The 17,875-nt window shown below is 28.6% G+C and overlaps 1 protein-coding gene across 9 annotated transcripts in view; it reads left to right on the top strand.

Moving 5' to 3' along the window:
• LOC552177 overlaps positions 1 to 17,875 on the top strand; it is a 44,099-nt gene that overhangs the window by 6,475 nt on the left and 19,749 nt on the right. For 6 of the 9 annotated variants that reach the window (XM_026442508.1, XM_026442501.1, XM_026442502.1 and 3 more), the window contains 3 exons: positions 4,797 to 5,035; positions 8,889 to 8,973; positions 9,963 to 10,086. In XM_026442508.1, coding sequence (XP_026298293.1) covers positions 4,870 to 5,035; positions 8,889 to 8,973; positions 9,963 to 10,086 — 375 coding nt within the window. In that variant the 5' untranslated portion in view covers positions 4,797 to 4,869. Of the gene's footprint in view, positions 1 to 1,583; positions 1,750 to 4,796; positions 5,036 to 8,888; positions 8,974 to 9,962; positions 10,087 to 16,428; positions 16,829 to 17,875 lie in introns of those variants that run through there. The other 3 variants (XM_026442503.1, XM_026442504.1, XM_026442507.1) reach the window with 3 other exon arrangements.

The raw sequence follows: 17,875 nt of genomic DNA, 5'->3' as shown, positions 1-17,875 counted from the left end.
AAGTATCAGATTTACAAGTTCCATATTTTTATTGCTGTTTTCTTGTTCGAATTATACGAGAAATGCGTAGTAAGCAATAGCATTCGATATGGGTTTACAAATGCGATGCAACGAGGTCTCGTGGACGTATGATGCTTTTCATGATCAACCAGTCGCATATGGTGCTTTGTACTTTTATGGTATTCCACGAAAACCGGTATACATTCCTATCAAGGCATCTTCTGTTTTTGTCACAAACCTTGTAACTATAATTAACTGGCGAGGAATTCGATAGCGTTCGTTTTCTTTCAAATAAAAAATGTATTTAATCTTCTTAATAAGAATCACAGTATATTCGATTATTCATTCATAATGTTTTTTTTCTTTTTGCTTTTCTTTTAGTGCAGTTTATGTGCAATAATTGTATAATCATAAAGTAGATATTCATTAAAGTTTGATATTTTATGATATTTTACTGTTTCTAGTCACGTAGTTATGGGTTATAAAATTTAGTAAAATAACAATATTTGATAAATTTGTTGAAAAAATAATTATAAAGAAGAAAGTATAATAATAAAAGAACTATGTATTATGATATATGTATGTAAGTATTATGTCACAATATATTAAAATAGTTTATTATATATGTATGAATTTTCTTCTTATAAGTATATTTGAATCTTATGAATATGCATCTTGAATATATATCTTATTTGTTGTTAACCTCAAGTTTATTCTTACTGGTTCTCCTTGTGTGGTTTTACTACAGTCTTGATAGCTTTCTGTATATACTTGATTTCATTGTGATTGGATGCTAGACGTGAGGGCATATTGAATCATCGAAAACATTTTACCTTCATTGGAATAAAAAAGATTTAGTATGAAAGTGAAGTTTTCACTTTTCTATCGTCACTCTCTATTTGATGTACTATCAATCATTTAGATTAATATCTCTTCTGTAAAGTTAACTTTTTTAAGGAAATGAAGCTAGTTTTTATTTGACGATGCATTCTTCAAGATAATTTTTTTCTAAAATATAATTTTATAGATGAATTTCTCATTAAAATTAAAAATATTCATACAATCAACACTTTCTCATAACATAAAGTCGCTTATACATCATATTATCATTATATTTATTTCTTCATCAATAATAAGATCGTATTTTTTTTCTTTTTTTACACTTCTTTAAATTACATTTCAGTCTAGCAAATTTATAATATTAGTTAGAAATATACATAGGAACGTTTTAAGTCATTAGAATGTTATATGGAGCGATAAAACAATGAAATTTTAAGTCATCATCAGGACTATGAGATTTATTAGAAGGTTTGATCGTTCAAGATTCTTAATTTTGAATAACATTCGAAACGATTCCAAGGCATTCGTCACATGTTCGAAGAATCTTGCTAAACACGAGCCATGAAACGACACGAGGGGTTTCTCCACCACGATTAACTTCCATTCCTAAGAGTGGGGGAAGGAAGAGCCTCCGTAGTCGCGTTGAGCGTGCACCATGAGTTTTCGTTGGACAGCGAAAGGAGAAGGTTCTTCTCGTGTTTTGTTTCACAGTGTTGTGTATTTTTTATTTAATAATTCTATTGTTGCATTTCATCTTTTTTTAAAAGATAACACAAACTGTTATTTTTTACTCTTTTTTATGAGAGATTGATTCTTTATTTCTAATTCAAGATAGAAGATAATTTTGAATTAGTGATTTCTGGAAGTTCATAACAGATGTCTACAGGATATAAATATAGTACGTAATTAGTAAGTTCATTTTATATTTAGAAATCAATGTTAAATAAATGTTGAATAAAAAAATTATGCAATGATGATATTGTATTAGATTAATGCATGATAATTTGTTTCTTCTTGAAATTTTATTTCAATCAATTTCAAATCATAAAATTCGATAATTGTTTGTGTATTGTTTTGTTTAAAAGATTTATTATAGCTTTCAGCTTTTAGCTAGTTTAAATCTTTTTAAACTGCAATATTTTATTTTTTTAATAGTATAGAAATAAAATTATACAAATTAATTAATTATACAAAATAACATGTAAATGCAAAAAAATATATTTATCTTATTTTTATGCTCTAACAAGTAATTACATCATTGTTTTTGAGATTTCTATGTTATCCTAAATTCGATTGCAAGCGTGTGAAATTATTTTTTATGACTGCCAAGAAATTATTTTGACCGCGTTCTCATAAAATATCACGCAATAAACTAGTAAACAAGAATGGTTTCGTGGAAAATAGTTTATTCAAAATGCATCTGGTCAACTTCTGCTTAACAACACTTACAAGCCGGTCAGTGCACTTTTATTTCATATGAAATATAACGGGTAAGATTAAATATAATATAATATCGTCTTAAAATATTAATCAGCTGATAATAAGATTTCAACGGTTTAATATTTTCTTTATAACTTTTATTGTTTTTATCAATATCTAAAATTCTTGATTTCTAATTTCAGTTAATTACTAAATGGGAATGCAATTGAATTAAATAATTTTTGAATAATAAGATAGAATAATTTTTTAATTTCAATGTAAAAATTATAATCTTCAAACTTTTTTAATGTATTCTACATATAAATGAAATAGATTTGATACATGTTAAAACAATAATTACTTATTTTATTATTTATATCATATAAATGGTTGATTAATTTATTTCCATTACTATTTTTTTTATCATTGATAAAAAATTCATGAGTTTGTTCAAAATTATCTCTGAGAAAAGTTTTTATTTCAGAATTTATATTATAAAATTTATGTTATTTCCATTTATCAGAAATTACATCAAAATTTTAATTGTGTAAAATGAGTATTTATGCGTGAAATTTGTTAACTTTTGTACTATATTTTGTATTATATGTTACATATTTGAAAAAAAAAAGTATTTTTGGTACATGAAATAATTATGAGCGTTGACCGCATTAATAAATTCCAACATAGCAAAGAGAAACATTGGCGGAGAGTGTTATATTTTTGGAGTACAATTTTGACATTAAACTCCTGCGAAATTGGAGTCTTCAGTTATATGTAGATCTTCTTGCGCATACATTTAGCATACGTGACCTGGTCAAGTGTTCAGCATTCGGCGAACTTTAATATATGCAAGATTGAGTCATTGATAGTCGAGCCAATAAAATACATTATATATTATTCTTTATAATTAATGATATTTTACATATATCATTATATTTTTTAATATTTTTAAACTTTTATATCTTATAGATATAAACATGCACTTATCTTTTTTTCTTATTTATTTTTAAATTCTCTTTTATATTAATGAAATTGATTTAAAATCAAATTTATACTAAATATTTTGTTATTTATGTCAATATACGAAATTTAAATCATTAATGATCGCATGTGATTATACTATAAGAACGTTTGCATGATTCCATTACGATGGCATTGAAAAGGTTTCGCTGTAGCATAGATACTATAAAATTGCTGATGTATATATATATAATATAATCTTCTTCGATAAATTTCGAAAAATAGTTTCTTTCTCTAAGTTTATTTGATATAATTATACATCATATTTACGTAATTAATATAAGTGATAATTCGATGAGATAGATATCGAGATTCCTTTATCGATTCAATTTCTTTTACCCGGTTCTCGATCTTCGAGAGAAGTCAGGTCGAAATTCTCTCTTTTTGCAAGTCGCATTCAACCAAAGTTTCTACCAGTTTCTTATTGCAATCTAGACTGGTTCCAGTCATGGATCACGAAGCGAGACAGACGCGCTCTGGCGGACCCGCTATATCTTCATTCCACGACATTATTTTCTATGCGTGTACCATCTACGGGTTCACCTAGAATTCATGATTTTCGCGTTGAGAATCAACCGATTCATGCATTTTATATATTTTTATGTATATATCAAATGGTATATTATTTATTACTTTATTTCATTACTGAACTAATTATTACGAAGATTTAAACATATAATTCATTGCAAATTATATTTTTGAATTTATAAAATTATTATAAAAGTTTTACTTTCAAAATATAAATAATTCAAAACGATTTGTGTAAAGGTAATTTTTTTTTCTTTTGTAATTTTCCCTATTAATCAAGATTAATAAAAATAATAAGGATCTTCGCAAAATTTGAAAAGATAAGTGAAATATCGGTAAAAATGAAATCGACTAAGAATTATTGACCGCGGTTACTATGTTTCGGAGGGCAAAACTTGGTGGAGGTTGACTTGAACGAATGTGGTAAGTTTAGGGTATTCCCTCATGCACGCGTGCACGCTTTTCACGTGACATGCTAGTGCTGTCACGAATAGGAAGAGGGTTGCAGTGTTTCGTCCCCATCGACAAAAGCTCTTTTAAGCACCAACGAGTGCTGCACTTAAGCGTACATATGCATAGTAAAATACGCAGACTTGCAATTGCACGAGTCGTGATTCGTAGCTTTTCAACTAAAAGGGGTTCCCCTGCATACACATATATTTCCCGTGTATATAGGACGGCAAGTTTGAGTAGCTTAGAGTCACAGTCAATGTATGACATCGCTCTTTACGATTTTTCGTGCTTTGATGTCTCTACTTATAATTGTAAGATGGCTATGGTTAAAATGAATTTTGAAAGTGTTATCTATTGTCAAAACGCACTTATATAAAAATAAATTATTTGCAAAAACTTATTTTTATATGTTATATGTGATATCATTGTTATGAATGAAAATTTTCAAATGATTTTAAAATGATTTTCTAATATTAATGTAATTATGTGATTAAGATATATATTTTATATTAATAAACAATATTCATTTGTTACAGAATTCAAATCGGATGGCTGTTCTTTTAAAATTTGAGCGCAAAGGCGCAGTGAAGACAACAGAGTGCAATAGCAATGACGCTTCCGGTATCAAATTATCAGGAGCTACTCATTCAGGTTCGAGAGTTGACGCATGAAACGATTCGTTTGCAAAGACAATTATCTTCTGACCTGTTCGATAATGCTGATCCTCCAGATGTAAATCACAATTTTTCTCTCAGTCAAAAGAATTATGAAAACGGTAAGTTTTATCTAATTTCTTAAAGAAAAAATTGTAAAAAACTATTTTTCAATATTTACCTTTTTTTTTTGATATTTTTAAATACTGTACTCCATATATGTTAATTAAATGATTATTAAATTAGAAATTATGAATTCAAAAGTAAGTATTCTTATTTACTATTTGATGAGATAATCAATTAGATAGAATTCATATAAGTCAAAATACTGTAAAACACACGTATTAAATAATAAAATTTCCTGTTGACAATTTCATGCACAATGAATTACACATTTTACGGTCAATGCGTCGTGTTTAAATTAAAATAGCATTCAGTGCGTTAAATTATAATACGACAATTATCTTTCAAATCGATTTTTTTTCCATGTGGATTGTGCAATAAATCATTGTTATAATTTAATACAATGATATTGTATGAAATGACACTTTAGTATTTATTCTTTTGATATTGCTATTTGTTAAACTGTCCGAATATATAACTATCAGAATTATCCCTATTAGTTAACTGGTATTATTATGAGATAAAGGTTGATATTATTTGATTAAAATCTTAGTATTATTATGATCTGCATCTCGATGGTTTAATAGCTATTAAGTTGTTAAAATTAACTTAAAATCAAAAGTACTTTTATTTATATCATTTGAATTTCCTGTTTTCTATTGATATTCACTATTGACATAAATGAGATAGAATGAACAGGTGTCAGATAATATTGGCTTATTTTCTAGAAATAAACATTTCTTGTCTGAATCTAATTTGCTGATCATATTTGCTATTCTAGATGTGATATTTTAGTATGTTAGAGATTTAAACGTTATATGCTTTAATTAATAATTCATTTCAACTGTCTCATCACTTCACTGAAGTTTTACTAATGATATTTCAAGCTTTTCACATTTAATATAATATTTTAAAAAAATTAATGTAATTTTATAATATTAATATCATAATTTTCAATTTTTTTCAAATTTGAAATCGTTTTTTAAATTAATATCATCACTTCAATTATTATGATTACAATAATCTCTAATATCTTTGAAATTAATCTATTTCTCTTGTGAACTTACTTCTGTCTTATAATAGGTATTATTGTTGTATTAAAGTTTAATAATATTTTACAATGATAAAATTAATCTTTTCACAGAGTGTACAAAGATTTTCATAAACAATTGTAACTCTAGATTCACTCTCTGAACTAGTTTTCGCTATATTCTATAACTAATTTCCAGTTTATATAACAATCTTCAAGCAATTGTGTAATCGGCGCACGCGCGAAACAGTTGCGGTTCACATGATGCTACCGTCAAAGTCTCAAAATTAGAAAGAGAATTTGGTTTTATACTGTTGGTCGAATTTGTCTCTGCGAATGTTCTCCGGATTATATTTAGTCGGCAATAAATACAGCATTGTTCTGTACGGATCGGTGTCGCGGTAAATCTATTGAGATACGTTTACGATGATCGCTTAGAGCACGTATATTTTACATGCTTTGGCGAACTTGGTTGTCGAGGTTACCGACACTAAGACTGACACTGAAAGAGATGTGAAAACAGGAAGATCCGTATCGAACATTCCATTCGCGTGCGACACGCTCCTGGAAATGAGCGTATCGTTCCTGATGCAGTATTTAAGTGAGATTATAGGATTGATAGTATAGCAGAACTCCATGTATTTGAAATACATTTATTGGAACGAGGAATTAGAGTAAGAAAAGAAAACTTATTAATTTTATGTAACATAATCCCTATTGATAAATAAATATAATCAATTCAGATTTATCAGAGGAATTATTGATCAATTAAAATTTTATATTTGTAAGGTTATATTTGTATAAAAAAAACTTCATAAAAGTTATTAACAAAATTATTGAATGGAAAATTAATCAATAATGATTATGTCATTATAATTTATCTTTCATTGAATGAATTTGATAAAGAAATTACCCGAGAATTATTAGAGAAACTTCTATTCAAATTCTATTCATGGTATATTCATTTATCTTTATATAACAAGTAACATGTAATAAAAGTCAGATAAATGGAGTTCTATTTTAATTTATGAATAATTGGTATAATGTTATGGTATATGTGGGATTATTTTTCAAAAAATATTATATATTAAACATTAATATTATGTGAATTAATAGGGATAGAGAATTATATTTAAGAAATTTTAATAATAAAATATTTGTCTTTTCTCCTAATTATTATTTTATATTTGAGAGTATAAGTTCAAATATTCTTTATATTTGTTATAAAAATTTGAAAACATTAAGAATTCTAGAGAATCTATTCATCTATTTCAATTGTTCTATTTAAAAATCCTTAATATTGTAATTTTATTCAATTACATGAATATGTGAATGCACTGCATATTTATGTACTTTTGTCAATGATGCCGAATATAAAGTTTCCAATATATTTAACATACAATACATTTCGGTTATTCAAAAACCAAAATGATTGAATATTAATACAGGAAATCAATCATCAACTTACAAAATAGATTTCCAATACTTTATTTTTCATAATTCTAATAAATACTAGATAATATTAAAAAAAATTCACTAAAGTTTTCAAAATATTTAATTTCTTTTGCTAAAATTGTAAATCTTGAGAGCAAAATTTATTAATTATTAAATTATCATATATAATCTATACAATTTATTTTATGTGATATAATTGATACAATGTTACAACATAATTGATTAAAAAAAAAGTCTGAATATTTATTTCAATTTATCTCGTATCATATTCCTATTTACTTTAACGATGAGAATAAATGAAAAATTTTATCATTGTATAATTTTACATATTACATATATACATTATCATGTTATTTTCTATTTTTAGAACATAAATCGCTTTCGAAATTACTTCATACATTCGATTTATAAATTTCCCGCGTAAATTGCATTCAATAGGACGCAGGAAATATGAATAAAATATAAGCGAGATGTAAATAATTTTTTCTTCGCAATTATATAGAGGAGAAAAGTTCGTAAGAGAGCGTAGAACGCGTATAATCCAAAATTCCCAGCGTGTGGAATCATGAAACATTCACGAGAAACTGCACCCTCGCTATTTTTTAGATCTCACCACTTGCGTCACGACCGAGTACGTTTTTCTGTTCTTCGTCTTCCGACGGTTTACTTTCTTTTTTTTTCTTCTCTCTCTCTCTCTCTCTCTCTCTACTCAGTAATATAGTTATTTTGGTGAAGAGTGGTGGTAGATGTTGATAGGTAAAAAACAAGCAATGTTGCTTGTGGAACAAGTGCACTCGACAAAGTTTTCGAGTATTCGCGAACATTCGCTGAAATTTGAAATGCGTTGAAATTATCGAGTGACGAAAGAAAAAACATTCTTTTTTTTCTCCCCCTCTCCAATTTTATTCAATTTTATTTTTTCAATAGCGTATTTAAATAGCGTAGAAAATATTACTTCAGAGACAAAATATTTTATAACGAGATCTCCGAAAGTTTTAAATATGGAAAATTTTTATGAGGTTAAAATTTAGAAATTTATTATGTATGAAAATGTTCCAATGCAATTTATTTGGAACTTGTCGAGAAGAAGAAATAAACGGACGAGATTTATATGCATTACTAAAGAATGGGAAATAAATTTTATCATTATTAATGATCCAGTTCTTTATTAATTTTAACTATTTATCAATATTTATATAAAAAAATAAAAAATTTTTATCTTTTGAAATATTATATCTAATGATATTATAAATGAATACTTTTGATGAACAGTTATTCAAAAATTTTTATACGCTGGTTGGAATTTAAAAATTTTTTGTAATATTAGAAATTCAACGCTAACATACCTATGAAATGTCGTGTTTCAGGAAAACATCTAACAGACAACGTGATACGACAGAGTGAGAAAAGTAGAAAAGAAGAGATAGGACAGAATCCGTTGGTTGGATACGAGTGAGTACAGCATTAAATGATGTCTTTGAAGATATAACTTCCGCGTGCAATTCAAAGTTGAGCTTGATATAACAGAAGCGTGTCTTTTAACGCCGAGATTATTACAATCGTTCTATTTCTGTCTATTTCTACAAATCATTTTAATATATTTTAATATTTTGTTGATCCGATTTTCATTTATATTATTTTATACTTTATTTAGAAATTTTTAGGAAATAATGTTTTTCAAAATTTCAAATTTCTAATTAAAGAATTATTATTTCAATTGATAATATAAATTATTAATTTCTAAATAAATATTTTCAATAGTTGTGTTTATTATTATCGTAAAATAGAAATCTTGAATTATTATTTTATTTAATCGGAATTTAATTTTACGATGAACATTATTTATATTTCATATATTATAAAAGTAAGTTTACATATATATCGATTCGAATGTGATATATACTCAATAAAATTAATCACTTTATATTCGAATATATTATATCAAAAAAAAGTATTCAAGTAGATAATAATTTTATTCGAATAGTCGATTATCATATGAGACTAAAAGACAATATCTTCTATTGAGACAGCAGAGAATCGTTGACAATCGAACATCTTTCGATTGTTTTCGAATAATAACCGAAAGATGATCGGTTCGAAATTGATTATTACATCAATTTTAGTATTTCATCGTTATTTAAAAATACGGAATAATTATTATCCGATATAATTTACATGTCCAAATATCATCGAGTATTTTATTCGAAGTACGTGCTATTAAAATTTTAGTACGCAGTGAATGCATTAATGAATGTTACACATCCTATAACTTTGTGTTTGCCTATTAAGTAATAATAATATTAGCACGTTCACAATCATTATACACAATTTTAATGGAATATTCGAGGATTTTAAATAATAATTCAGTGTAATTATAAAATTGAATATCAATTATTTTGAATTATAATTTTGATTAACTTTTTTCTTTCTCCTTTCTACAGCAATCTCCGATTTCGACCACGGTTCTGTCAAAATTTAGATTCTAGCGAAGGTATACGAGCAGGAGAATTGACCAGTCGTCTCTTGACTTGGAGAAGTCGAAGCCATCGTCCAATAATACTGCAGGTAAGCTGGTTCAATATTTCCTTTTGATCAGATCGAGCCCATGGAAAATAGTTTACAGAGCAAATAGAAATTTCACATAGAGAATTACTGACTAGAAACGTTGGCCTCTGTATGTTTAAAAAAAATAAATATATATATATATATATATATATCTTTTTTTTCGAAAAAGGAAAAAATAATCCTTTCAATGTTATAATTTTTTAAAATCATTTAAATTTTATTTTTCATGTTCTACATTTTAGCAAATGTAGTTTTTCATATTTCATTTTATAGAAAGAAGGATCGAGGGGGAAACGTATACTCGTTAAAAAAAATTAAATATAATTTATGATTTCGTATTAAATTACCTCTTGATGGCGTAGTTTTAAATTAAAGTACTCGCGTCGAGTATCTTGCTGTTCCTTTTTTTCTCTCTCTCTCTCTTTCTTTTTCTTGTTTATGATATTATAAACTCCATTAAAAATTTTTCTCATCGCTAGCACACTAATGCAGATACGTACTTACATTAGTCAAACCTAAATGATACACATACTATACTGCGCATTAATAACGATGATATGGTGAAGTGGCAAGGTAATACGCAGCATCCGCGCTAAACTGTCCCTCTCAATTTGAAAATCGTTATCATTATTGATAATCTATATCTAATCTATTTTTTAAATTAACGTAATTGATATATAGTTAATAATTATTTTCGTTAGTGATAATGAAATTTTCTTTTTTCAACATTTAAATTTGACAAGTTGACATAAAGTATGTTTTTATATAATCTCAAATTTTTTTGTAGATAGTTTGAAATATTTATCTACTCATAATTATCTATTTATGTAATTTTTTAATTGATAAGTTCTTCTTTATCATATCATTTTTTTTTTATCGTGGACTAATTTTAGGTTAATGATTCTTAATGACGATGATCTCTTGCTTAGCGATAATAGATAGAAATAAAAATAGAAGAAAAAACTTGTCTGACATTTAAATACAAGATTCATCTTATTTCAAGCATTTATTATATATAACCATTTATTCATTTTATGGCATATTATTAAATATAGATATTGCATTTTTAGAGTGTAAGATACTTCTAATTGTAAAAATTAATATTAAAAACTCCATTGAAGCATTCAATTTTATAAAATTTTCAAAGAAGAAAGACTATTTTCAATTTTAATAATTATAATGGCATACTTTTGATCAAATATTTAATCAGCAAAAAAAAAAAAAAAAGAATGAAAAAGAAAAATTAAGGACAAAAATATTTTCAACATTTTAAAAAGAAAAAGAAATAACTATATGGGTTACAAATTGATAATCTTACGATGATGGAAAAAAAATGGAAAATGCTCCACATTTGATAAGTCGTTGGAATTTCTCCAGCGAGAATATTTTCACGATCAAGGTCAGCTCATTAGCCTGAATGAATGTCGCGTACAAACGCGGTGTCCCTTTGCTTACGCGCTTCTGCATATTTATTTTTCGTCCTTTCCCTGGTAGGAAGTGGAAGAGAGGGAACGCGATGAAATCGCGAGAAAGGGTGCCGTTTAATTCGTGAGCATGCGCCCACCATCATGGGGGAGTCGTTGCAGAGGGTTGCCGCCTCTCTTTGGGGGTGATGTTATTGATCAGAGTTTCTTCTGTCTCACAAAATGGCTCAAGTGTATCACGCCATGGGGAATCGAGAACTTCGATTTTTTCCTCCCTTGTTTCCAGCTTGTAAGGGTGTAGATATTGGGTTTGATATAAAGTTCCGAATTTTTGTAGGATAGTTGGAAAATATTATTAGATCGTCGTAATTTTTTGTGTTTGTTGGTCTTCTTTCTTCTTTTCTTTTTTCTGAAGAATATTATTTTGAAAAAAATCATTCGAGCCATATCTCTGAAAAATGCCTTAATTGTGATCTTAAAAAATAAAGTAGTCTATTTATTTCAATTTTTTTGTATAAATAATATTCTGTGTAGAAAATTAAAAATTGTGTCATGTATGGAAAAGTGCATGTAGAAGTACTATATGTTAAAAAATTATTTATAGCCATTTAATTTTGCTTCATACAATTATTTTTTTACATTCTCTAGAAATTATAGAAAGTTTCTTTAAAAAATAGCTAATATTTATATAAAATTGCTTTTCAATATTAATTAACATTTATTATAATTGATATTAATATACGAATATTTTTATATTTTATATCTTCACCATTAAGATCGATAAATTTCAAAAGGTCACGTTAACCTTTTGTTTGTAAATTATTATTAATATTATTCAAGTAATAATATTTTTAATTTATTATTAATTAAATTTCCCAAAAATGGAATTTTTCAAAAACCTATATGTTTTATAAAAAATTATAAATTGAATGAAACATTTCAATTATAAAATTTGATAATAAATAATATATTTCAATAATGTTTCTTCAATAAGTAAACAATTGTGGTAAAATTTATACCTTTTTTTTTTTATTTAAAATATTAAATCTCTTAGTAAGTAATGTGATGTAATTGATCTTTATTAGAAGGAAGTATCACTTTCAATGTTTTGTATTTTAATATCATCATTCACATATATCAAATAGCACAAAATAAAACAATTGGATTAAACTTGCGCGAAAGCCGCGAAACTAATGATTAAAGCAAACCTCATTTTATCTATAAAGGAAACGGAATAGTAATTCCGAAGAGTTTGATAAACAAACAAGTGTACTGATAACGAAGAATATTAAAAAGCAGTTTTGACGTTGCACTCTTTTTCTTTTGATCGTTACGCTCAGGCGCCAACCCATTTTCTAGTCAATAATGTTGAATTATTCGTCTCTAAACGAAAGAGAAGAGATTTTGATTAGATACTAGATAAAAGATTCACCGTGAAAGGAAATAAAGATATAATAAAATAGAAAATGGAAAATGATGAATAACATGGAATGGAGAGATAATTTGATATAAAAAAAAAACGGTATTATGTTTTGTAAAATGTATAGAGAAAACGAAGGTGATATTTTAAAAAGATATTATAAATAGAAATAGAGGAATAATTTTGTATATAAACTTGAAAAGATAAATTTTATTTAGAATAGATCATAATTTATGTGAAATGCAAATTATGATTATGATATGAAATAATTTAATGAAAAATAAATATATAAATATATAAAATAAAGAGTTATAAAGAAAATTGAATAATCCACCCAAATCTTCTAGTCGTGAAATTTTATTATAGCAATAGCATTTCATTTAGTGTTAGATTGTACAGTAATAATATTGAGGAATGCAGTCATTGTGAAATGAGTAATTCTTTAATTACTCTGTATAAGTGAAGAAAAAAGCGGAGTAGTTTCACGGACAAAATGGAAATAACATTTTGTATAAGTGTGGAAAGAAAACAATGAATGCTGTGTATATGATGTGAAATGATAGAACATTAATTTTCTATAAGAAATTTTAAATGGAACGACCTTAACAAAACGACGCACTTAAAAACTCGTAACAAAACTGATAATTATCTTAAAGTGTTTTATTGAAAATGTAATACTTGTAAAAATTTAATGACTAGAAAATACAGAATAAAAATAAAAAAAAAAAAGAAAAAAAACAATTCTAAGAGGACATAAAGTATCGCAAAAAAGTTGGAGAAATCTTCATCTTTTACTTTACGAAACAATAAAAACCTGTCATAAGTCAATCAAAGGCATAGATCAAAACGTGGAAAAAAAAAAAAAAAAGGCAGAACAATTTCATGCAACGGAGAAAGGACGAATCATCCTGAACAGCGCCATAGGGAGTGAGCAAACGTAATTTATCCAAAAGCGCGAGAAGGAGAAAGATAGTCGGATAGAGTGAGTGTGCACGAGCGAGGGAGGGAGAATAGAGAGAAAACAGGATGAAAAGAGAGAGAGAGAGAGAGAGGAGAGTGTGCTGGAAGAGCAAGAGGTACAATCGCACAAAGGAACAAGTTGGAGAGAGAAGGAAGGCGTTGAGTGAGTCAGTGATGGCGTACAGCAGCCAGGCCGAGCCCAGCTGTTCTTCGATCCCCTAACCTACGCCAGTTTATTTCAGCTACCAACACTATGTGGTCCTGAAACCGCTTCGTGCTCTCTTGTGTTCGTCGAAGTTTCGTTATCTGTCGATCTTCGGTTTTATCACGTTATCCACTTATTAACATTTTTTTTTTCGCTGTGATTTCTTTTGACTTGACGATTTTCTTCTCAAGGGGGGAAAAAAAAGGAAAAGATAAAGTACGAACAAGGCGAGATAAAAAAAACATTTTACCTGCTCGAAACAATGAATCGATTGTGTAACGTTTCACGGCTCTTCGCGATGTGACAGTGATAATGATTCGATGACGCATAAAAACCGAATTTTCCTCGACAATTTATTAATGCAAAGTGCAATCGTATGATAACGCATGTGACTTTGTCAGATCTCATTATCTTGATTTTTTTTTTTTTAAACGGATTAATCGCTTTGACTCACGAATCATCAACTTTTCGGATCTCGTTCGAGCGAAAAAATAACGAATCGATCACCATCGCTAGGGTGAATTGCGATTATTCGCGATTATACATCGCGCGTTTCGAAATCGAATTGGAATCAAGTCGGATCAAAGTGGTGTGCGTTCGTGATATGAAGGAGTTCTCGTTGATTGTCGTAATTGAAACGGAACCGGAGATTTTTTAACAAGCACGGGTCGGTAAAAAAGAAGTCGGTTTCCAAGATTTCCTTGCGGAACAACTTGGAAAAAATAGAAGTGTTCTTTGGATTATAGATAAGTTTTCTAAAAGATTAAAAAAAAAAAAGAAAGAATTATTAGTTTTTATGGAACAAAGACTCTTTTAATTACATAGTGAAAGAATCGAAGAAAATAAATGTGAGAGGTTTGTCAGAGATGAATCTCTCTATTTCTTCTATTTTTGGATAAATTTTATTAAATCGGGGATTAAAAGCCGTATAAGGTAATGATATCGAGTCGAAGATAAGATTAAATAAGTTTTGGTATCGATTTGAAATATTCTTCGAGAAAGAAATCGGGTCGAAGAAGGAAGAAAGCAGATTTTTCTTCTTTATCTCTTGCCGCAAAAGGCGCGTCCGGTTGATTTGCGAAACAAATGGCAAAACGTGGGCCGCAAACGAGTGGCAACGTGCAACTATAAATGGAACCTGTAATTCCAAACCATCGACCGTGTCACAAGGAAAATAAACCGTGAAAGGAATCGAAATTTTCAAAGAATCTCTCTGAAAAGAGAAATTCTTTCTAAATCAGCTTCGTAACTAAATATTACGATAACGTGTAATAAGAATTGTGAAATAGATATAATAATACCTAAAAATATAAAATCTAAAGTGATTATAAAAGATTGTTCCTTTCAGATAAGATAAGCATCAAAGCAAATTCTATAAATTTTAAAAATATTAAAGATTTATATAATATACGATAAATATTAAATATAATAAAAAAAAAATTATCGTAATATATATTCACTTATAACAAACAAGAAGGAAAAAGAAGAAAATAGTTCCTCGCAATCTGATTACATAAAAAGACTATATCTATTACGGGTATACGTATCTATTATCTACATTCCTGATTCGCTAATTTCAAGATTTCAACATAGTGATCAACAATCAATCAATCGATGATCGATCCTTTCAGCAAATCGTTCGATCGATTTGCTATATTAAACCGCGAAGGAAAGGAAAAAAGAAGAATTAGTTCCTCTCTCGACACATTCCGCAAATTCTCGAAAGGTCAGCGTACCAATTAAGCCTCGTTAGAGCACGATCTTGTCATCGCGCACGAAGCAACGAAAGAACGGAGAGAAGAAAGCAACAAGTATAAAAAAACGAACGGTACGTGAAAAAATAATTAATCGTGTCGCGATAAAGAAAAATACGATAAATACATCTATGAGAGAAAGCTCTTTCGTCGTCGCGCAGCCGGGATGATGGGGTGTTGAAATGCCAGAGGGACATTTTGAAAATCTTTGCTTCGGCGCATGCGTGCCGACGCACTCGGCGCCCGATGGAGCACGATGAAGCTGTCCCTCGGTGGATGAAGAAGGGTCGAGACCCGGAGAAGAGAAGCTTTTCTCATGGTGTGCGTCGACGACGGATCAACCAGGACACGCAAGAAGACGTCGCGACGCCGATCCTCGCGGTTTAATCTCTCGCTCTCGTGGGTCACACTCGACCCATGTCAATTGGGTCCCATGGATATTACGATATAATAAAAAATAAAATCAGATAAATATTTGAAAAAATATATATATATATATATATAAAACGATAGAAAATAGAAATGATAAATATAATACGACTCGTAAAATGATACGAGTATAATAAAATAATACGGAATAGAAAATAAAAAAAGGGGAAAGAGAGGAAGGAAGTATAGGATTCGGAGAAAGAAAATTATGCCGGGTGAAAGGAGGGAGAGAGGCTTGAGACGAACGACGTCAGGAATAAGAGAGGGTTCTCCGTCAAAAACGAGCGAGCTTGAAGCAAGAACACGCGGTGGCTCGATGATCCCTCTTCCCCGTGCGATGCCACATAACCCAAAGACCGTGAAGACGGAGAAGAATCGTTTGAGATTGATCATGGAGAACAACAGAGGTCTTGTGGATGCGTTGGAGAAGGAAAGGAGGATCGACGTGGACGTGGATGAGGATGGATATCGAGTGTCCTCCGCTAGGGAGCCGGCTGCACCGCGATACTGTGATCTCTCCTGCAACGTGTATCGATATCCTGTGCGAAAGGTGATTCCCTTCTTCGTTTCAAACTTTTTATTTTTCTTGTTTTGCTTGTCATCCATCATTGATATATAGAAATCTGATAAAATTTATCAAAGGATCAGAAGCGCGAAATATATTGAATTGGTGAATTTATTGTAGTGGAAAGGAAAAAAAAGACACGATTTTTTTCTAACATTGATGTAAAGCCGAATAGATTGACTTGTTTTAGATCTAATTAAGATCTAATTATTTTTGATTTGAATTTTATTTTTTTTCTTTTGTTGACAGTGAACTTTTGTGAAGTTTCTTTCGATATTAAAATATATACTGACGCAATTATTAATTCTTTTATTTGGATTTTAATTCTCGTTGATGCTAAATTTTCACGACATGAATATGTTTGTTGAAGTGTTTTTGTATTTTATTATTGTAACTTTATTTTATGTAACTTCACTTGTTTCATGTCGAGATCAATACTTTATTAATAGCTTGGTATTGTGTTATTGAAGTCTGTTATTTCATAATTATCATTAAAATTTTGAATATTTGTCCTTTCGAAAATTGGCACAGTAATATTTTTAATGGATGTTTTTTTCAATGTTATTCCAGTTTTCTTTTTTTTAATCGAATCTTTTAAACTCTTTTGAAATTTATTAATATTACTCGTTCATTTTCTATTTCTTTTGACATTGAAAAATTGCACTTGAACCGACACAAAGGAGAATAATTAGACATAATTCCGTGAAAAAATGCGGGTCGCCTTTCTTATCACGATTTCTTTAATCCTCATCCATCGATTCTAATTCGATTTATCAAGACAATGATCCACTTGAAAATTTTCTTGAAACTATTCATTTCTGTCCATCCATGAATCATGGCACTTTTAACATTCGAATTGCGCTCTGAAAAACGTTTTGCATTTTTGTGAAGGACCTTTAAGCACAATCCTCTTAATACTTTATTCAATAATAGATCACGCTTATCGTAACACCTTTCAAAACGATTGATTTGATTAAGATCTTTTTCTCATCACTGATTTCCTTTTAATTGTGAATTCGATTTATAATCCTT

The sequence above is a fragment of the Apis mellifera genome, linkage group LG8 (assembly GCF_003254395.2).
Source record: "Apis mellifera strain DH4 linkage group LG8, Amel_HAv3.1, whole genome shotgun sequence".
NCBI classification, from domain to species: Eukaryota; Metazoa; Arthropoda; class Insecta; order Hymenoptera; family Apidae; genus Apis; species Apis mellifera.
This window is presented reverse-complemented; position numbering and strand designations above follow the sequence as displayed.